General features: G+C 37.7%; 1 protein-coding gene across 2 annotated transcripts in view; it reads left to right on the top strand.

Annotated features, from left to right (window-relative positions):
• Positions 1-766: 766 nt before the first annotated feature.
• Positions 767-19,239, top strand: part of UBE3A (ubiquitin protein ligase E3A) — a 47,335-nt gene continuing 28,862 nt past the window's right edge. The window contains exons 1-5 of one of the 2 annotated variants that reach the window (XM_083854933.1): positions 767-949; positions 6,663-6,730; positions 14,278-14,424; positions 15,030-15,148; positions 18,512-18,556. In XM_083854933.1, the coding sequence (XP_083711059.1) occupies positions 15,129-15,148; positions 18,512-18,556 (65 nt within the window). In that variant the 5' untranslated portion in view covers positions 767-949; positions 6,663-6,730; positions 14,278-14,424; positions 15,030-15,128. The remainder of the gene's footprint in view (positions 950-6,662; positions 6,731-14,277; positions 14,425-15,029; positions 15,149-18,511; positions 18,557-19,239) is intronic. The other variant, XM_083854934.1, reaches the window with a different exon arrangement.

Here is a 19,239-nt window from a genome sequence, read left to right as displayed (position 1 = left end):
AGAAGCAGTGTTAGAAGGTTTTCTGTCACTAATCAAATTCTGATTTGTACCTGGAAGGAGGAGAGTAATACATTTGCTATCAGAGTCTGTAATAAAAAAAATCTAGAGTATGTTGCTTACTTTCTAAAAAAAAAATACCTCCTCACAGAAGTTCTATAATGCGTGCTAAATAGGTGGTTCCCAGAGACACAGCAGTGAGATCGAAGTGAATTTTATCACTTGAAATACTTTGACCTTAACATTTACTGCTTTGACTTCTTGTATTAACAGGCAGTGCCTGATGGCCTCATAAGGCTGTGTTGCCCATGAATAAAAGTTTGAAAAAAAAGCTGGTTCATAGGAATAGTAATGTGTGTAACGTGTCCAGTTGGTTAGCAGAAAGTCAGCAAATATGGTCTAAAGGTAACATTTTGCAATGAAACACCACTTCAGTAACTATACCAGCTGGTGACACATTTCTTCAGGAAAATAACTTCATAGGAAGAGTATGAAAATCAAATAATGTTGAGATCCAGGATTCAGGTTTGGCAGTGTAACATCTGACTAAATAGCACTTCAAATTGCTATTTTTGAACAGCTATACCTTCCTGTGGTTAGGAGGGATAGAGCTTATTGACAAAATAACTTGCTGGGTGCAAAACTACATTATAATTTAAATATTATCATAGTTCTGTGTAAGAAATACTCTTATGAATGAGTCTCTTAAAGGAAGCATTAACTACTTCTTACTTACTTTAATAGGTTGAGCCTGCTTCCCTGTATTATGCAAACTGCTGAATGGAGGAAGGGGGTGGAAGTCAGTCTTTACCAATACTCTTTCCGTTACAGTCCTGCATGGTTCTTTACCCGTGTTTTGCAGAGTGGTGAAGAATTAGGAGAAACTGCAGTTGTTCAGCTGAGTGGAACTAAATGGGTGGCTTCCTTCTGGACTCTCACTTCACTGGCTTAGGTAAGAGGGGTGATCTGCTTCTTTTGAAGCTACTTGCATTTCCTTAGAACAGAAGTATATATGTTTTTTTAGAGAAACTTCTAGTTAGCAAAGCAGAGCTTTGAAATTTTTTTTTTTGATCTGGTGACTTGAAAAGGACATTCACAGTATGTAGCTGTCCCAGTACTTTTCATTGAAAAGTGTTGCTGTTTGCATCCATTCAAATAACTTTAAAAACATGCTCTGTGTACTAACATAATTTACTTCTGAGAATCGTGTTTATCTCGTGTGGTATGACAAAAAGTGGACTGTCACTCAGAGGTGGATTACAGTGGTGGTGGATATAGGACAACTTGAACTGATGTACCACTTCACTGCTTGATAGGGAGTGCATTACTACTTTCTTTTAATTTTTTTTTTCCAAAGACTTTGAATAGTTCTAAGTTGGAAGGGACCATTAAATTTCATCTAGTCCAAATTCCCCTGCAATAAGCAGGGACATTTTCAAATAGATCAGATTGCTCAGAGCCCCATCCAGCTTGACTGTGTGTATTTCCAGGGATGGGGCATCTCCTACCCCTGGGCAATCTGTTCCAGTGTTTTACCACCCTCATTGTAAAAAATTACTTTTTTACATCTAGACTTAATCTGCTGTCTTTTAGTTAAAAGCCATTACCTCCTTATAAAAAGTTTGTCCTTCTCTGTCTTGTTAGCTCCTTTTCAGTATTAAACAAAAGCAAACAGGTCTTTCCAGATCCTTCTCTTCTCCAGGCTGAAGAATGCCAACTCTTTCAGCCTTTCTTCATAGGAGGGCTGCTCCAGCCCACTGATCATTTTTGTGGCCCTTCTCTGGACTTGCTCCAACAAGTCCATGTCTGTTGTGTGCTGAGGACTCCAGAGCTGGATGCAGCACTCCAGGTGGGGTCTCAGAGGAGTAGAAGAGCAGACTGGTTGGTCTCCCTTGGCCTGCTGGCCATGCTGCTCTTGGTGCAGCCAAGGATATGTTCTGGACTGTAAGCACACGTTGCTGGGACAAGGCTGGCCTTCCAACAACCAGGATCTCCAAATTCTTCTGTAATTAATTCTGCTGCAAATTCCCTCATCCCCCAGCCTGTATTGATACCAGGGGTTGTCCCAACCCAGGTTCAGGATCTTGCACTTGGCCTCATTGGATGAGGTTCCCATGTGCCCACTTCTCAGTCTTGTCCGGGTCCCTCTGGATGGCATTCCATTCCTCAGGCATATCAGCCACCCACACAGCTTGGTATTGTTTGCAGGTTTCCTGAGGGTATGTTTAGTCCCACTGTCTGTCATTAATGAAGCTTCTAAACAATGCAGTGTCATTATGGACCCCTGAGGGACACCTCTTGTCATTGATGTCCATCTGAACATCACACCATTGACCACCACCCTCTCTACGCAACCATCCACCCAATTCCTCATCCACCAAAGAGTCCATCTGTTATATCTCCAGTTTAGGGTGAAGGGTGTTGTGGGGGACCAAAGGCCTTACAGAAGTTCAAGTAGATGACATCATAGCTGTTCCCTTGTCCACTGATGCAGTCACACTGTCATAGGAGGCCACTAGGTTGGTCCAGCAGGACTTGCCCTTGGTGAAGCCGTGCTGGCTGTCTCAAATCTTCCTCTCCTCTATGTGCCTTCATGTCCATTCCTCATGTGACAGAATGTCAAAGCTGTGACCTAAACAACTAAAGACAAAATTTAAGTATCAAAAACTAAAGAGCTGTTTGAAACCCAAAGGAAATTTGATCTTGGTGGCCTGTGGATCGGCAGGATCACAAGCAGAAAATTACAGAATGTCTTTTTGGGTTTGATAGTTGTTGCATAATGGTCTGGCAATGATTAGTCCACGTAGTTGGCATTTCATTCTAGTGTTGTGTGAGAACTGTGACAGGACTTCTGACCAAGCTAGAGTCCTAGGTGTGAAGCTAGTTCATCTCTCCATAGAGATCATGCTCTTTGCTTCCTTTGGCAGACTGCTTTTAGGACTTTTTAATACTTCCTTGATAATCATTGCACCAAAGAAATAGATGAAATGAGATCAGGATGATAGACACCCTCTCCCTTACCCTTGGGAGCTGTGTGTAGGGGAGGCACAAGAGGGATCCATCTTGTGTTGCCAAGCTGCAAGGCACTGAGAGATGCCAGGCTTGTCCAGGCAGCCAGGCTCTGGCACTCCTTGTGTACTCCTGCTCTGGTATGCTCCCTGAGACCCAGGTTGGAGCAGCTGCAGTTCAGCAGGCTTGGGCTGTTAGCAGGTGGTGGAGTGGCTCTTAAAGGAACTGCACTTCTCAAATGGGACGTAGGTCAAAGTACTTCGGGAAAGGGTATCATAGTCGTAGACGAGTTTCACTTTTGCATTATGGTTGGTTGTATGTTTGAGCTAACTAATGCTTTAAATATTTTTATTTTATGATGTGGTATTTGCCATTTTTTAAAAAGAAATCAAGAACTTCTGGAAAGCTGGATAATACTGAGGAGGTCTGTCACTACCTGTACTGTTCCCAGTACAATTTTTCATTTTTCTTAGTTGTATAGCTATATTCAGATAAAGATTGCTTGTTTTTTCATAGTAAAATCTCATGTCCAAAGTCTTGCTGGTGAATATTGTGTTTTACTATGAGTGTACACCCAGGTTTATTTTTAGAAAGTCCAAGGTATACTAGTGTACACTGGCTGAGTAGCAACACTTTGTGTTTCAGCTGGTGTAGCAAAACTTGCATATTGTAGCCAGTAGAAATGCATACTTAAGAGTCCACACAACCTGCAAATCCCATCAGATTTCAAGGACAAGGGGACTCCCAAGAGAGTGGGTCACTTCTGTGAAACCCTGGTATTTCTTGCTTGCAAAGATTGAGTCCTTTCCATAGTAAGGTTGTGAAAAATACTCCATTTGCATAATTCCTATAACCCGAATATCTGATTGAAAGAAGGATGTTTGTGAATACTTGTTTTTTACTTGGCTAGTGTGATTTTTTGTTTACTGTTAAGAATGTTAGTTGTGGGAGAAAATTATTCTTAATTGAACTTCAATATTTGAAATTGTGCCAAAAATTTATAATACTAGGTATTATTTCTTTAAGGTAGTGCTCTCAGAGTTTTTTCTTCTATTCCTGTTATATTACAGTTACTGGATAAAACCAGACAAACAAAACAACTCAAAACCACAAATGGAAAACATAATATAAGCACCTGATAGAGATGATTTTGTGATATCTCTTATAAAGTCACACGAGTGTTGCAAAATATTTTTTGTAATTTAAAATTAATTTCTTAAATATTTTGTAATTCCATATGCTACAGTGTGGTTAATTCAGTGCTTTACTCTGTGTTAATATAATTCAATGTGCCTTGAAGTCTTCTTTTCTTATTGAAAATGTATGACATAGTTGTAAACAAGCAGCTTTTTTGGCTCTGGTCACATGATTGATCAAGATTTTTTTTGATGTGGAGTGGAAGCAATAAGGTTGGCCAGGCTTTTAGTCACATTGTTATTTGCATTTTTTAGCCAGATGTGGCTTACTGCTAATTAAGATACTGAAGGTGAATGTTGAAGTACATCTGACTTCATGAAATAATTTTCATTCCTTTTAGATGAACATTGCAGAGTCTTACTTCCTTTTGCGTTGTCATGTAGCCTTTGAGTGAATGTAGACTTTAGACTCAGTAGACTGGTGAACTCTGTTCTGCCTTAGTGGTAACTGGTGGGGAGAGACTGAAGGAGAAGAACTGGAAGTCCAGGAACTTCAGTTTTGTGTTGCTGGATTTGCTCTTCTTTTGCTGTGTGTTATTATGCAAATAACCTGTCTACATCCCGTCCCTTGTGGTCTTGTTTCCTCTCTTATTTGTATGGTCTTGCACTACTCCATGGCTTCAGTTCTGTTGGGAACTTTTTTTGTATTTTGTCTCTATTGTGGGGCAATAATCATTAGATCTCTGGTAGATATATTTGCAATACTCTTCATGCTGTGCTTGGTGCTGTCCTCCTACTCTGTGTACACTGGAAATTTGTGCTTTTGTATCTTAGAGGAGAATGAGAGAATTTTATACAGATGACGCTGCTCTATGTCTGTACAGGAGCAAATGTATACATTGAATCTGGAAGTCCTGCAATACAAGATGTGAAAGTATTGGTTGCATTTGTCAGAGTACTTTTAACTGAGTTTGTCTAATGGCACCACTGTGAATGAATTATTCTTTAGTAGAATATAAGGTATTTTGGACTTCTGCTGTGGATATGGAGCGGAAGTGCTACTTGCGAACAGGAAAATCATCAGTTACCGTCTCATGTTGTTCAGATAAATTTTTTTCTTCTTTGTTTTTCCAGAATGGTAGCAAAGTTTTATTGATGCAGTTGCATATCATTAACACAGTAATCCTAACTGTACAGAAAGCTACATAATTAGTAGAATTGTTTGTTGAAATAGCAGTCTTTTTTCACAAAACTTGTACAGTCCCCCCTGTATAACTAAGTGTTTTTTAAGTACAAAAAAGTGTGCTCACATTGTTAGTGCTTAGAGCTTTAGTGGTAAAACTGGTCCAGGATCATCTGGATGAAGATTTCAGTTCCCTGATAATTTGGCCGCTGATACTAAATGATTTCTTGCTGGTTTGATATCTTTTACGGTAAAGCTGAATGTACTGTTACGGTAACCAGATTGGGGTTTCCTATGTGGGAACCCTGATCTGTATTGGAGATCAGCCTAAATCAGCTGTGTTGGATTTGTTTCTTCTTAATAGAGTTTTAAGCCAAGAAATTATGTATTAAATCTTCACAGTACCAAAAATGTGATATTCTGTGCCAAATTACTAACTTTTTTTGAATGTAATTATTAGATTTCATAGATTCAGGGAATGGTTTGGGTTGGTAGGGGAACCTTAAAGAAAAATCTAGTTACAGACCCCCTCCATGGGCAAGGACACCTTTCACTGGACCAGGTTACTGAAAGCCCCATCCAGCTTGGTTTTGAACACCTGCAGTGGTGGGGAATCCACAGCCCATGTCTTTCTTTAGTTATATGCATGTGTCTGTTTCTGTCACCTTTTTCCTCAAAGCTGGTTGTGCTTTAGGCGTTTGTTGAAAATAATTCAAATATGTTTTAGTCCCTTGTTAATTATGGCTTCTCTGAAAATGGGTTTATAGAAAAGCATACTGAACTCCAGCAGTTTTATATACCCAGAACAGAGACTTGGTTCTGTCTGTGATTTCTTTTGAGTGTTATTTTTTTTTCTTATTATAAATTCCAGAAAAAGAAAAGAAAAAGGACATATTAAACAAAAGAGAAAAATAAAAAGGACAAATTAAGAGGTGGGAAGGAGAAAGGAAATTGGTATTTGTAATGAACTGGATGAGTGGAATTGTAAAACTCTATTGCATCACTACAGGGGAAGGAATAGAGAACACTGTGTGTATGAACTTCACGCTTTTGTAGTTTATCTGACATAATTATTTTCTGATGTGCTTTTTTATAAGTGTGATTTAGTTCTATATGCTTTAGTTTTAGGTAGTCCTGTGAGGAGTGCAGAGTTGGGTATGATGATCCTTGTAGGTCCCTACTGACTTGACATATTCTTGGATTCTGTGTTTCCTTTAGTTGCAGACTGGTGACTGATCAAATAGGCACTTTTGAGTGTGTTGTCTTGAAGTTTTACTGAGCTTCGGATTAGTATGGAGCATAGTGCAAGAACTGAATTGTAACATTTTGCATTATAGGTACAAGAACTGTAGAAGTCCATTTTAGAATTTGAAAGAACAAGATTCTGCAGCTCTGGAAAGATATGGTATGTTTATGTTTCCACTTACATTGTTTGTATGGTAATAATTGTAAGAGCAAATAATTGTACTTTGCTGAGATTTAAAAAAAGGTTGAAAATTAATTCAGGAAGAGGCACACATTAATTTTTCCCCTTTTTTAACTATGATATCTATTAGTTAGTCATAATTCTCTAGAAAACTAACTTATTTGATTTTTCTTGAAGAAGATAAATACTGATGATATAACATTGATGAATTCCCTTTTGATTTAATAAACTCATCATCATGCTGCTACCATCCATTTATTTCTCTGTGGATTGGATAAGAACTGGTGTGTTTCTGAAAGCTGTATGGGTTTTTTTAATTTGTTACTGAACATATTTATAGTGAGAATATAACTTGAAAAATAAGTTTAGAACTTGCAGAAAATTTATGCAATCATCAGTGTAAGCCAAGTTTACAAATAGTGGTGGGAAATACAGAAACATAATCTTTATTAGCAGTGTTAACATAAGCCCATGGCACATGGTGTCTTTTTGTCTAGACTTTTAAGTGTCCAGCCAGCTTAAAAATATGTACATGTATTGTGGCAGGGTTGGAACTTGAAGTTGTAGTTGTTTTAATTGCCATTTCCTAATTTAATTCTGGTGTAGTTCTCTGGTAATACCTGGTATTACTACAGCACTTCACAGTGTCTCTTTAAGTTCTGTAGTTCTACAGCTTACATAGAAATTTTTTGATGCTTTTAACATCACTGCATTCAGAAAAACAGCAACTAAGTTAATTTTTCTGCCATATTAAATAGGTCTGTTAATGCATATACAAGATTAGTATGTAGTTATTTCAGTAACAGTTTCTAAGCCATGTGTGTACTTTCTTTTCTAACCACTTAAATTGCAAGGAAGAGCTAGGTAACAGCTAATTTGAGTTTTCTGTGCCATGGATTTATGTCTGGATTTTTCTTTTCGAGATAATTAACTTTAAAATACACTTAAAGTTTAGAAATCTCAAATTTGCAGGAGAGTTGTTTATTGTCTTTTTAAGTTCTGTTTTGTAGGAAGCTATAGACAAGCTCTAATAAAACTGTTAATTCTAAGCTGCAACTTTAGCTGTACTGTGTACTGATTAAAAATTGTAAGTCTCTCAAAAAGCTACAATGTTACATTATCACAATCCAGATGTTCCTGAGAGATTTGTATAGATTGGTCCTTTACTGTAGTAGGCATCTGGCAGGTAGTGTATATTCATTTTTGCACCCACAGCACCACTGGGACCACCCACCTGCTTCTTGCTCTCCAGTGTCAATACCAGTTCTGTGTACGATGGCTCTTCTTCAAACCTAAGCCATTATTTCTTTATTGCCATTATTCCTGCTGGCTGCTTTTCTTCTGGATGTTTAACTGCTTGCCACTGTATGTATGCATAGAGTCTTTAAATGGTATGTGCTTCATAAATTGATGAAGAATTCCCCTCTAATCCCCCACAAATTGTGAGTAATAAATACTAATGGAACATCAGAAAAGCTGAATGTTGTGCTACAGAATTGCATGGTTGCTTGGTTTTAATATCAGTTATATTTAAACAAACATGCTGAAGACTTTGATGAACAGAAAGATGCTTTAAATGGAAGGCAGCATGAGAGATGGGTGGCAAAAGAAATCAAAATAGAGCATAGGCAAAAGGACAGCTGGAATAAAAGTTTAGGTAGTAAAGCTGAAGCAAAGCTGTAAAACTTACCTGACTGCACAATAACTTAATGTGTTGAGTAGCCAATAAAAGGAGAGTTACTAAAAGACATTTAAATAGGTAAATGGATTTCTCCTACTGGTGTAGAAGGGGCTTTTTGTTCATGACCGTGTATCATATTGGAGGGAGCCTGAAGTAACAGGTATAACGAATAAGAAAGAAATGGTTCTGCTGCAAAAAAAATCAGAGGGGTTGTATGTAGTGGAAGAAGAAATATCAGATGTGGTCTAAGTGTCAAACGCAGAAGCTAAAGGTAATTTTGGATCTTTCCTGCTTTTACAAAGGTGAGCAAAATACATATATCATCTCACTGAAATATTAAACCAAAACCATATGTCAGAGGCAAAATCTAGAGTCCAAAGTTGCAGGGGCAGATGTAGAAAATGGGAATAACACACAGGCCTCTAGCTTTGGCCTGAGGGGAGGGAATGGGAGCAAACAATAGATATTTTTCTGTTACTCTGTGATTTATGGATATCACAGTTTAACCCCAGCTGGCAATTAAACACCAAACAGCCACTCTCTCACCTACCCACGCAGTGGGATGTGGGAGAGAATTGGAGGAGTAAAAGTGAGAAAATTCATGGGTTGAGATAAAGATAATTTAATAGGTAAAGCAAAAGCTACAAACACAAGAAAAGCGAAACAAGGAATTCATTCACCACTTCCCATGGACAGGCAAATATTCTGTCATCTCCAGAAAAGCAGGGCTCCATCCATAGGTAGCGGTGACTTGGGAAGACAAATGCCCTAACTCTGAACATTTCCCCTTTTTACTTCTTCCCCCAGCTTTATATGCTGAGCATGATGCCATGTAATATGGAATGTCTCTATGGGGGTCAGCTGGGTCTCTATGGAATGTCTCTATGGTTAGCTGGGGTCAGCTGTCTCAGCTGTGAACCCTCCACACTCCCTGTGCACCCCCAGCCTCCTCACTGAGGTGAAGAGCAGAAAAGGCCTTGAATCTATGAAAGCACTGCTCAGCAATCACAAAAACATCCCTCTGTTAACACATATGCAAACCACAGCCCCACACTAGCTACTGTGAAGAAAATTAACTATTCTAGCAAAAACCAATACAGTGGAGAGTACTGACATCAAGGCAAAGTATGTGTACAGATATTATAGGATGGAGCTTTTATGTTAATCTGTGTTTGATCTCTTTGCATTGAGATGCACAAAAGTCTACCTTTATGAAACTCAGTAACTTGTGTTTTTACTGAAATGTAAATTCCAGAATAGCACTTTTATTTGTAGTAGCAAATTCAGATTCCCATCTCAAATAATTTATTCAAGTGTTAATTGTTCTCATTATCCTGCATGCTGTGTTCCTGCTCTAATTTGAATTTGTCGGCCTTCAGTTTCTATTCATGGGGACTTTATATGCATTCTTTCAGTTGGAAGATCTTTATGTATTCTTTTTGTGCTATAAGAAGACTTAGTTTCTTCCAGTGTCTGTATTGATAGGCTTGATTAACTTTGAACTCTTTTCATTGTCTAATCACAAGGCATTTTCTTCTATCTTCATGCTGTCTTTGTGGCTCTTTTCTACTACTTCTGGAATGCTTTTGAAGAATATTGAATAATTGGAGAACTGGGCTTAAGTTTGGAAGATGTGTGAAGTACTTTATGCAGATGAGCAGACACTCTTCCAGGGACCCTTCATGAGTCATATCTGTCATGCTTTTTGTAATATATGGGAGCATGTGTGCATTTGTACATCAGTTGTGACTGCTTTAGTCACTTGAGGTTGGCATTTTCCAGGATAGAACCCAGTTATTTTGGTTTTCTAACTAATACGATTTTGCACTGTTGTTACTAGTTGAATTGCTTGTTTTACCAGACAGTGGGGAAAAAAATAGTATAGACACCTTATTACTGTTTGGTTGGGGTTTTTTTGGCTGCATTAGGATTTATATGATCAGGTTGTATCAGTGGCTGTTTTATTTTACTGTAGAATCAGTAATAATTTTACCTACTAATTGGATGAAGAAAACTTACCTTTTTATGTTTTGTGCATTAGAAATAGCATACAGGCAAGAAAAGTAATTTGTAATTCCAACTATGTGAAGAAATATAGGCTCAAACATGCCTATTACGTTACTTTTTTCCTTCTTCTGCATATGACAAGATTGAATTTAGGGGGTTGGTGAATATTCTTGAGGACATCTGATTCAATCTCAAGTTATAATAGGCCAACTCTCCTGTTAGGAGTCCGTTTCTTATTGTGTAGATGGTTGTTTCATTGTGGTACACAAAGTCATTCTTGAAATATATAAAATTCATTCTTGAGATGTTCAGAGGTACTCTCAGAAGTCCTTCAAAAGCTGTAGTGATATATTCTTGAGAGAGATGGTTGTATTTAATTAAGCAACTCAAATTCTGGTACCGAAAGGTAAGGTAGATCATGTTACTTCCTTGTACAATGAATCGTCTGTTTTTTCATCATAGATCAAAAAGAAAATCTTAGATTTGGATCAAAGATTACTTGGATAGATACTTAAAATTCCTTTGTAAAGGAAGCCTAAATTCTTACTAGTGGCACTTCCCACAAGTGCCACTGTTTTAATAAGTCAATCAGAAGTTAAAGTTTAAATAAGGAAAGCGTTCATCCTCTAGGGGATCTTAGACCTCAGATACTATGTGTCAGCTACCAGATTGCATTGCTGTCACAGAAGATGACCATCAAATAATCCAGGGATAGTAGTAGGTTCAGGGAATTCATGTAAGTAACAAATAAGTGATTGGTACCTGGAATTTATTTGCCTGGTTTTTTTTTGTTGCTGAAAAATAAGTATTTACAATTTCCAGGGTGTGGCTTTAGGTTCTGTACTTGAAGTTGGGGACCTCTTCTTGCCTCATGCTTGTAGACATTCAAGGTTTAAGGAAATGTGCTGCGGTCTTTTATCAAACTATGCAACAAAGTTGCTTTTAGCCCCTTTTGATGCATCTGAACCTGCTTTCTGACATCTTGTTCTTTCACTCATTGTTTAAATCCATGAGTTGATAGGAACATCTTTTTTAAGAAAATATTCACCTCTACCATCTTGGAGAAATAGATGTTGTTCCAAATCACTGCATAAACGTTATTTATCCTGTTCCTTTTTGATGGGACCTAGCTAGTTCAAGTAACAAAGTTCTTCAGATACATGGTTTGAAGACATGGATCCTTATTTATTGTCATGTTAACTGTAGGGGGTTTTGCAGCCCTCGTTCATTCTACCCATAGTAAATAGTCACTAGGCGAACACAGGTGTATCTGTACTGGAACCTGCCCCAGTCCTAAAGAGCCTGGCAGCCATCTTGGGTTTCTTGGACATACTCCATAGGCACAAAATTCCTTTCAGACCTTCAGTTGCTCAGTGTGTCTGTAAAAGCCTAAACTGTAAGCCATGCTGATCATAACAGTGAGGACCAGATAAATTTGTTTGAGTAATATGAATAAATATCTGCTCCATGGCTGCTGTTCCCATCTTCTATAAGCTAAGTTGCAGAGGAGTTTTTTTGTAGAGAAATTCCTGTGACAGAAAAGCAGCATAATACCGTTTTCCAAGATCTTAGTGTATTCAACAGTGTGGTTTTCCTTTCCTAATCAAGTAGTGTCTTTTGACTCTCTTAACCAGGTTGGGGGGGGTTGTGCCTTGTTTGTATCAAGCAGTCACCATGTCCTTTGAAATATATTCAGTATAAATCTTTGATGGCAGTCTCCTTCGCCACCCACCCTGTGTTTCAACATGCTGGTGTCTTTGCCAGCACACACTACTCTGCTGATGCATGAATGAGTAAGGTTTTAGAAAAATTAATTCTTTCATCTGTGCTGGGGAATCCTTGCCAGTCATATTCTGTCCCACAGGAGTGGTAGCAAGGATAGGTGGGGAAGGTAGGATGAGAAGGAGATGAAAGAGAAAAATGATTCATTAAGGTTTTTTGCATCTAGACTGCTGAAAAGAAGCATGAGAATTTTACACCACAGTACAGTTAGTCTAGTTTTAAGGTGTTGTGCAACAGATCAGAAATGCTGAAACTACCTGACTCAGAGCTCTGACCCATGACAAATTCAGTTTGTAGATACAAATTTCACAACAAAACTTAGATGAGTTAACTTCAGCTCAGTGAGATTTGTGACAGTTCAGACACTGCCTCCCATCACAGAACTGCTATATAGATATTGTGTTTGGTGGTGTGGTAAATCAGACTAACAGAGTTGGATCTGTATCAGGTCTTGGCGCAAACTTTCCTTGACTGTGACTGTGGAGCTGCCAACCTAATGTGTATTTTTTAACATTCCAAAATCTGGTGGAATCAGTGCCAGCACTTCATGTGCTCCTTCACTATTGTCAGTTGTGTTCATGGCTTCTCCCATGTGAAACAGCCTCAGGAAGACTTTGTTTTGCTAAGGTTGATGGCAGCCTGGTGTTCCAGCATGCTTCCATTTGAATGGAAGACTACTGTAATAAGCTTTTGTCAGTAGTCTGGGTGATATAGGAGACCAAGTCTAGTAGGGAGTTGTTGGTCAGGCACACTCCAAAACATAAGCTGGTACTTCCAGTAGTCAGACAGAATGCAGATTTCCCTACCAGTGAGGCTTTGGAGATGATACCACTGTCCTCTGACCAGTGTACTAGAAGTTATTTGGGCAAAGTGCTAGAAGCAGTGTTGAAATAGGCATGTTTCTTCAAAACTAAGGCTTGCCTGAAAGTGGATGTTTTTGGGTCTTAATCAGAATGTTATAAGCAGAGCAGTGTTTTACAGCTTCTTAGTTTTGCATCATCATCTTGAGTGTTGCCTTTCTGTACAGCTGATGGTCAGCAAACATTAAATGGAAAATCTTTACCCTGTTCCGTAATGTTGACAGATGAGAAACCTTTCCAACTGACTTTTAATCGTTGTTTTGTGTTCCTGGCATAGACTCAGTTAAACTTTGACAATTTACACCTATGAAACATAAGTACTGGAGAACCTCAGTTTTGCTTTGGACATTTTTGGTAGCCTACTTCATTTTTGCTTTCCTTGTGTCAACTGCACTTGTGTTATGATGAGAACACTCAAATATTACTGACATTAAAATCAACAGATGAAACTTTACCTAGCTCAATGAATGATAAAACTAATAAGCATCATTCTGAAACTAAGACAAATTTTGTTCTGTGCAGAGTTTGTGCCAGAATGGCAAATTGTAGTAGATTGGCAAAACTAGGCAGCTTTTCTGACAGACTTCAGAAAATCATGAGCCATGCTAAGAAATTACTGCAATACTGTTGTAATAGGTTGGACTGAAGTACAAAAGAAGGTGCAGTAAAAGAAATAAATATTTTTTACTAAATATTTAAAGCTGTCTGATGTGCTCTCTTAGTATTTGCACCAGATTGTTATGTCTGCAGGTGTTGCAGGGAGCTGCAGTTGTGCCTTCAATAGCTTTGTGCACCTTCATTCTGTGTGAGGCTTTTGCTGCATGGCAACCTGCAAATGTGAGGTTTCATCTGGGTTACCACAGGAATAAAATTCTCAGGATATTATACAGAGGTCTGTCTTCATAGCTACTGCTCTTAAGAGAAAGTAAGATGACTTTATTTACTAAATATAGTATTAATATTGCATATTTTATCAAAACTTTTATTAGTAGAAAGCAAATGCTCTTTGTCATCTGATTCTCCTTCAGAGGCCTTTTGTCTTTTCTGGCTTTCTCTAGCACACTTAGGAGCTTGGGGGGGGAGAGAGAATGGGATGAATTGAGTGTTGAGGATTATGTTTGGAAATATTTTATCCGTTGACTTTGGTTTAGAGTAGATAATAGCAGTAGGTAAGAGACTAACTGGTTCCTTTTCAGCCATGGAAGTAATCAGCTGGGGTGGTCCCAGGGCGCTCTGGGCACGAGTATTGCTGAGTGATCATTGGCTGCCACCTGCGTGACAAAGTAAAGGACCAACCCTCCAATTTATACCAGTGGAGCCAGATCACGGGAAACAATTGACAGGTAAAATATACTTTTGAAAATTTAAGGGAGAGGAGAGAGAAGATATGATATAAAATGGAGCAAAGAATCTTAATAGATTTGCCAGAGATAGCAAAGGTCACTCCTCTGAAACTTTTACATAGCTATAGCTTACTTCTTTTTGGGGAGAGGCACACAACAAAGTTCAGGTTACTTGTTGCTACCCTGGGAACAGAGCCTTGCTAGGAAACAATGTTAATTGAGTTGTAGCAGCAGTACATCTACTAGAATTTTATTTTAGTTAGAAATTACACTTCATGTTTATGCACACACTTCCAGATCTTTGAATGCTTGTTGTCTTGATATTGCGTGTTTTCCACTGGTCCAAGAGATGGGTATGGCTTTTGATTTTTTAGAAAGACTAAAAATAAGTTGCTGAACTTTCAAGTTTACCAGTTGATTGTACTGTAGTGAGTTACTCTAGAAGTTAGAATGCCATGCAAAAAATGAATGTAAGTAAGTCTTAATCGCACTGATAAAACAATGCTTAGGATCAATATTTTTCTTCTTTTTATTTTTTTTATTTAGAGAACTGGCTGAAAATATTTTTTAAGGACTTTTAACTAAATTATTTTTTACTTATTTAGAATTGTTAAGCTTATGCTTAGCCCAGCGTGATACAGGACTGGTGCCACAACTCGGTTTTGATCAGTGACTCAAAATTGTGATCACCCTGATGTCACCGAATGGCCACAGCTTGTAAAAGGTAAGCATAAAGTATATCAGTTTGTTTCTCTGGAGTTTTTCTGCTATAATGTTTATTTTAAGGTATTTCATTTGTATGGCTTGAAGGTAGTTTTATTAATAATATTAAGTTACATTGTTTGTTTAAGGTAAGTCAGCTGGCAAAGTTGACTTAGACCCCTGCTAACAGTGATTTCAAAGCTCGCTTAGTTTGTCCTTGCCTGCTTTTTAAAATACAAGCACTGCGGTGCTCCATGGTATCCCTCTTAGGAGCAATACTATCACTCAGAAGTCTCTGGTAGTTTTTACTGTCCTACTGAATTTCTGTATAAATTGTTTAGCATACTTATTCAAGCATGTGTTCAGTTTTTGTTTTCAAGTATTTATCTGGGAGGCTTGATGATGTTAAAGTGTGTGTAAGCTTGAATACCATTAGTTTTCTCATCTAGAGGGGTACACTGGAGGTAAAAGGAGTGGCTTCTAGAATGCAGAAGTTGTTCCCTGTGCTATTGGAAATGAGCCACCATTTGAATTTGCGAGCTCATACTGCAGTATTCAGATTAGTTGGTGTCTTGTGATCAGTATCTACAATCAAATTCAAAGCTGAAATTTTTAAGAGCATTTGCTCTGGGATTTTCTCTGAACAGAACTCTTGTTTCAGATTTTAAGCATGATGAAAGGACGTCTTGCCGTACTATATAGTTGTTTTTCAGTACTGTTGCCTGCTCACAGGAAATAACAAGGTATCTTGTTTGTAAACAATTGGGTATTGCAAAATATACAGCTTCTCAGCAAACAAGTACAATTCCTGTAATTAGATTGATCTTCCACTTCATTTTACTGAGTATTCCAAGCTCATTTTATTAGGTGTTTACATTGTCATTTGAAACCTTTTAAAATTAAGTTAATATGTCCATTAGTAGTTCTGTAAATCATAGTTACAGTAGGTCTACTCATGTTTTAGAAAACAATAAGCTGAAGGAATTTTCACCCTGTATGTGCAGAACCACTTACCTTAGAGGACCAAACCTTTTTTGACCCAGCTAGATGTTTTTTTTCTTATATTGTTTATCTTATAGATGCAAATGTTTTTTTTTCCAAGTAACATATACTGTATTCTCTCTTTACAGCCCTGATAATATTCTCACAAATAATGAGGATAGGAAAAGATTTTGGATATACTGCTAGGTGATTACACATCTGTACTGCAGATCACCAGGCTATTTTTTTTACATGCAGAGTTTAGATGCCCATCTGCTCTTTTTCTGTAGTTCTTCATACTGCTGTTTATTTTAAAGGCTGAAAGTGAGCAGTATGCTTGATGTTTTTCTTTTAACAAAACTATCTCCTTTGCATTTTCATAGCAACTAAAAGCGCTACGCTTCTCCAAAGCTTCAGTGTGTTGCATGTCCCAATGCTAGAATTAAGGGAGCAAAGCCTTAAATGTCCAGACAATTCACTACCATTTTCTGAAGTCCTGGAACTAAATAGAGGAGCTAACCAGTATGAATATAAACGTGTGTCTTTCTACTGTTCCAGCTTCTAACGCTTACGTGCTCAGGTGAATAAGTGGGAAAAAAGAAATTAAGATTCTTTTCACTGAGTATTTAGAGGCTTGCCTTGGTCACCAGAGTTAAAGGAAAATTTTTATTTGTTTTGCTGTTGAGCATTATTTTTGTCAGCAACTGCCTTGTTCGTCTTGGTTATAATGAGTAAAGGAAACTTAATTTGGAGGTAATAAATAGAGGCCAAATTTTGAGATTGGCTGGGTTTTATGCTATTTTCCAATTAAAGGATATTTACATTTTAAGCATGAGTATACAGTTAGTTGGATAGGAAGTTCAGAATTCTGTCCCTAGTGTCTGTTAAATTTTATAAGTTAATGAAATACAAACAAATAATTTCCTGTGTTCTGCCTCATCTGTCACCACACAGTATCCAGCTCGCCTAGGAATTAAAAGTTGTCTCCCAGAAATGCCTTCTAGGCATTGGGTCTGTTTAGTAGAATCCAAAGAGTTGTTAAGATCTGGTATTTCAGAAAAGGAACTAAAATTTTAGTAGAGAATTTGGAGACCAGTCCAAGCTTTAATAGGAGAAATCATGAGTAAAATAGCAAAATGAAACAGGAAAAAAAGGAATGTATCAGGCTACATATGGAGATTTCCAATAGCATTTAGAATATTATAGATAGTTATATAATAAATAGAGAAGTTTAGAAATTGCACTACTATAAATAAAGATTTTTTTTTTTCCTTGTAAAGCTAAGGAAAGTCTGTTTAGCCATCCTTACTGAAGTCTCCCAGCAGATTCTGGTGTAACCTACAAAGTTAGTTCTGTTTGCAGATTTTAGCTCACTTCTGTTTTTAGAGCTGTCATGAAAGACATTTTTGTTCATCTAAGCTGCAGTTTTACTGTAATGGCTGTGCTCTGTTTCCACTCCTTGCACAGTATTTCCAGCGTGGCAGTTCTGGTCAACTGTACCAAAGTTTGTACCCACACAAAAGTTCCATGAGGGCTGATTTTAAGGCATCCTAAGATGATGGGAATCAAAACTGCTGCATTTGTACTGCCTTGTCTTCTGGCTTGTCTGGCGACAAACTCACTGGCTAGGGGGAAGTTCTCCCTCAAAGAGAGAAAAAAAATACTGTCTATAAAAAAGTTAAGAGTTGAATCAGTGCTGTCTTAAGGAAGATGGGAATAAGGAGGAGCTAAATAACTATAATTTAATCTACTTTAAATTAGTACTGAGCTATACTCATTGAATTGCTCTGTAAATTGAGTCATTCGGGTTGCCAAGCTAAACACAGGTGCTGCTTGTGCCAGCCAGTAACACTTAACACTGAATACTACTGGCTGATCTCTTGGCTGAATTGAAGAAAATGGAAAGCTGTCTGTGAGATTAGCTCCATGAATTCAGGTGGAGAGAAATGCGAGATTTGCTTTCAATTCTTTTGGACCCTGCTTCTGAGCTGCTACTCCTTAAGAGTCCAGCTCTGTTGAGAATTTGCTGGTTGCAGTTGATCACTGATAACCTTTGAGTACACGTTTTGGTTACAGAACTGGTTATGAAGAATTAGCTGAGAACAGGAGCGCTATGCAGCCTGAATGCGGAAGTACTGCCAGCAGATCTCTTCCTTAATGGCTCCTGTTGCTTAAGCAGTGGGGAGAAAGTGCTCTCCTTCTTAGGGAAATTTGGCTTAACTATACTGTCATGTTTTATGTAATAAACTGTATTCTCGAGTATGATAAATTAAATCTGCAAGTACCAAAAAGTTGATGCTTTTAGTGGCAATAATACACTCATCGCATTCCATCTTTCATAATTTCATATTGTAATGACGTCAAAGAACAATCAATGCTTAAGGTTTTCTATCTGGTTTTGCAGATCACCAGGAGAACCACACTCTGAGAACATTGAAACTAGCCGAATGTAAGTAAATGAGTCCACGAGTTTGGATTATCTTGATTAAAAGTGTTCTGAACATATATGACGGTCATTCTTGCATCTGCTTAATAAAAAGAAGATAAAATCTGAGTAGAACTGTGAAATGACCTTAGAAAATACCAGATTAATATTTTCAATTTTTGCAATTTTAAGCCTCTGTAGAAACTAATTTTTTTTTTGAGAGTGAATGAGTTGTAAGGAATGTTCAGAGGTTTAATTTAATGTGAACCAGTAGATGGTGACATAATACAGTGTCAGAAATCTTACAGCCTATATTCAGATTTGACAGTAGGGATGTAATTTCTGCCTGCTGTTCACTAACATCTTGCATGGATTTGAAGACACTTCAGTACTAAGGCACAATACCTGCTGGTATCTGTTCTGGCAGATGGATTGTTGAACTAAGAAAAAGAAATTGTGACTTAATTTAGTGAATTTATATGCCAGTTACTTCTAGAAACAGAAAACCAGCTCTCTTTCACTCAACAGTATTCACGGAGCATCTTGCTGACAGGTCTGAACCTTTTCGTGTCTGTCTTCATTAGGTTACAAGCCAAGATGAACTAAGATCAAGATTGTGGTGGGCTGAAACATTCATTTCAATTTAAAATTCAGAGGGGTTGCAGGAATTAGAAGACCATTAAAAAAAAAGAAGTTATTCGAGACTT

Source organism: Zosterops lateralis (assembly GCF_965231275.1).
Source record: "Zosterops lateralis genome assembly, chromosome: 2".
Lineage (NCBI taxonomy): Eukaryota > Metazoa > Chordata > Aves > Passeriformes > Zosteropidae > Zosterops > Zosterops lateralis.
This window is presented reverse-complemented; position numbering and strand designations above follow the sequence as displayed.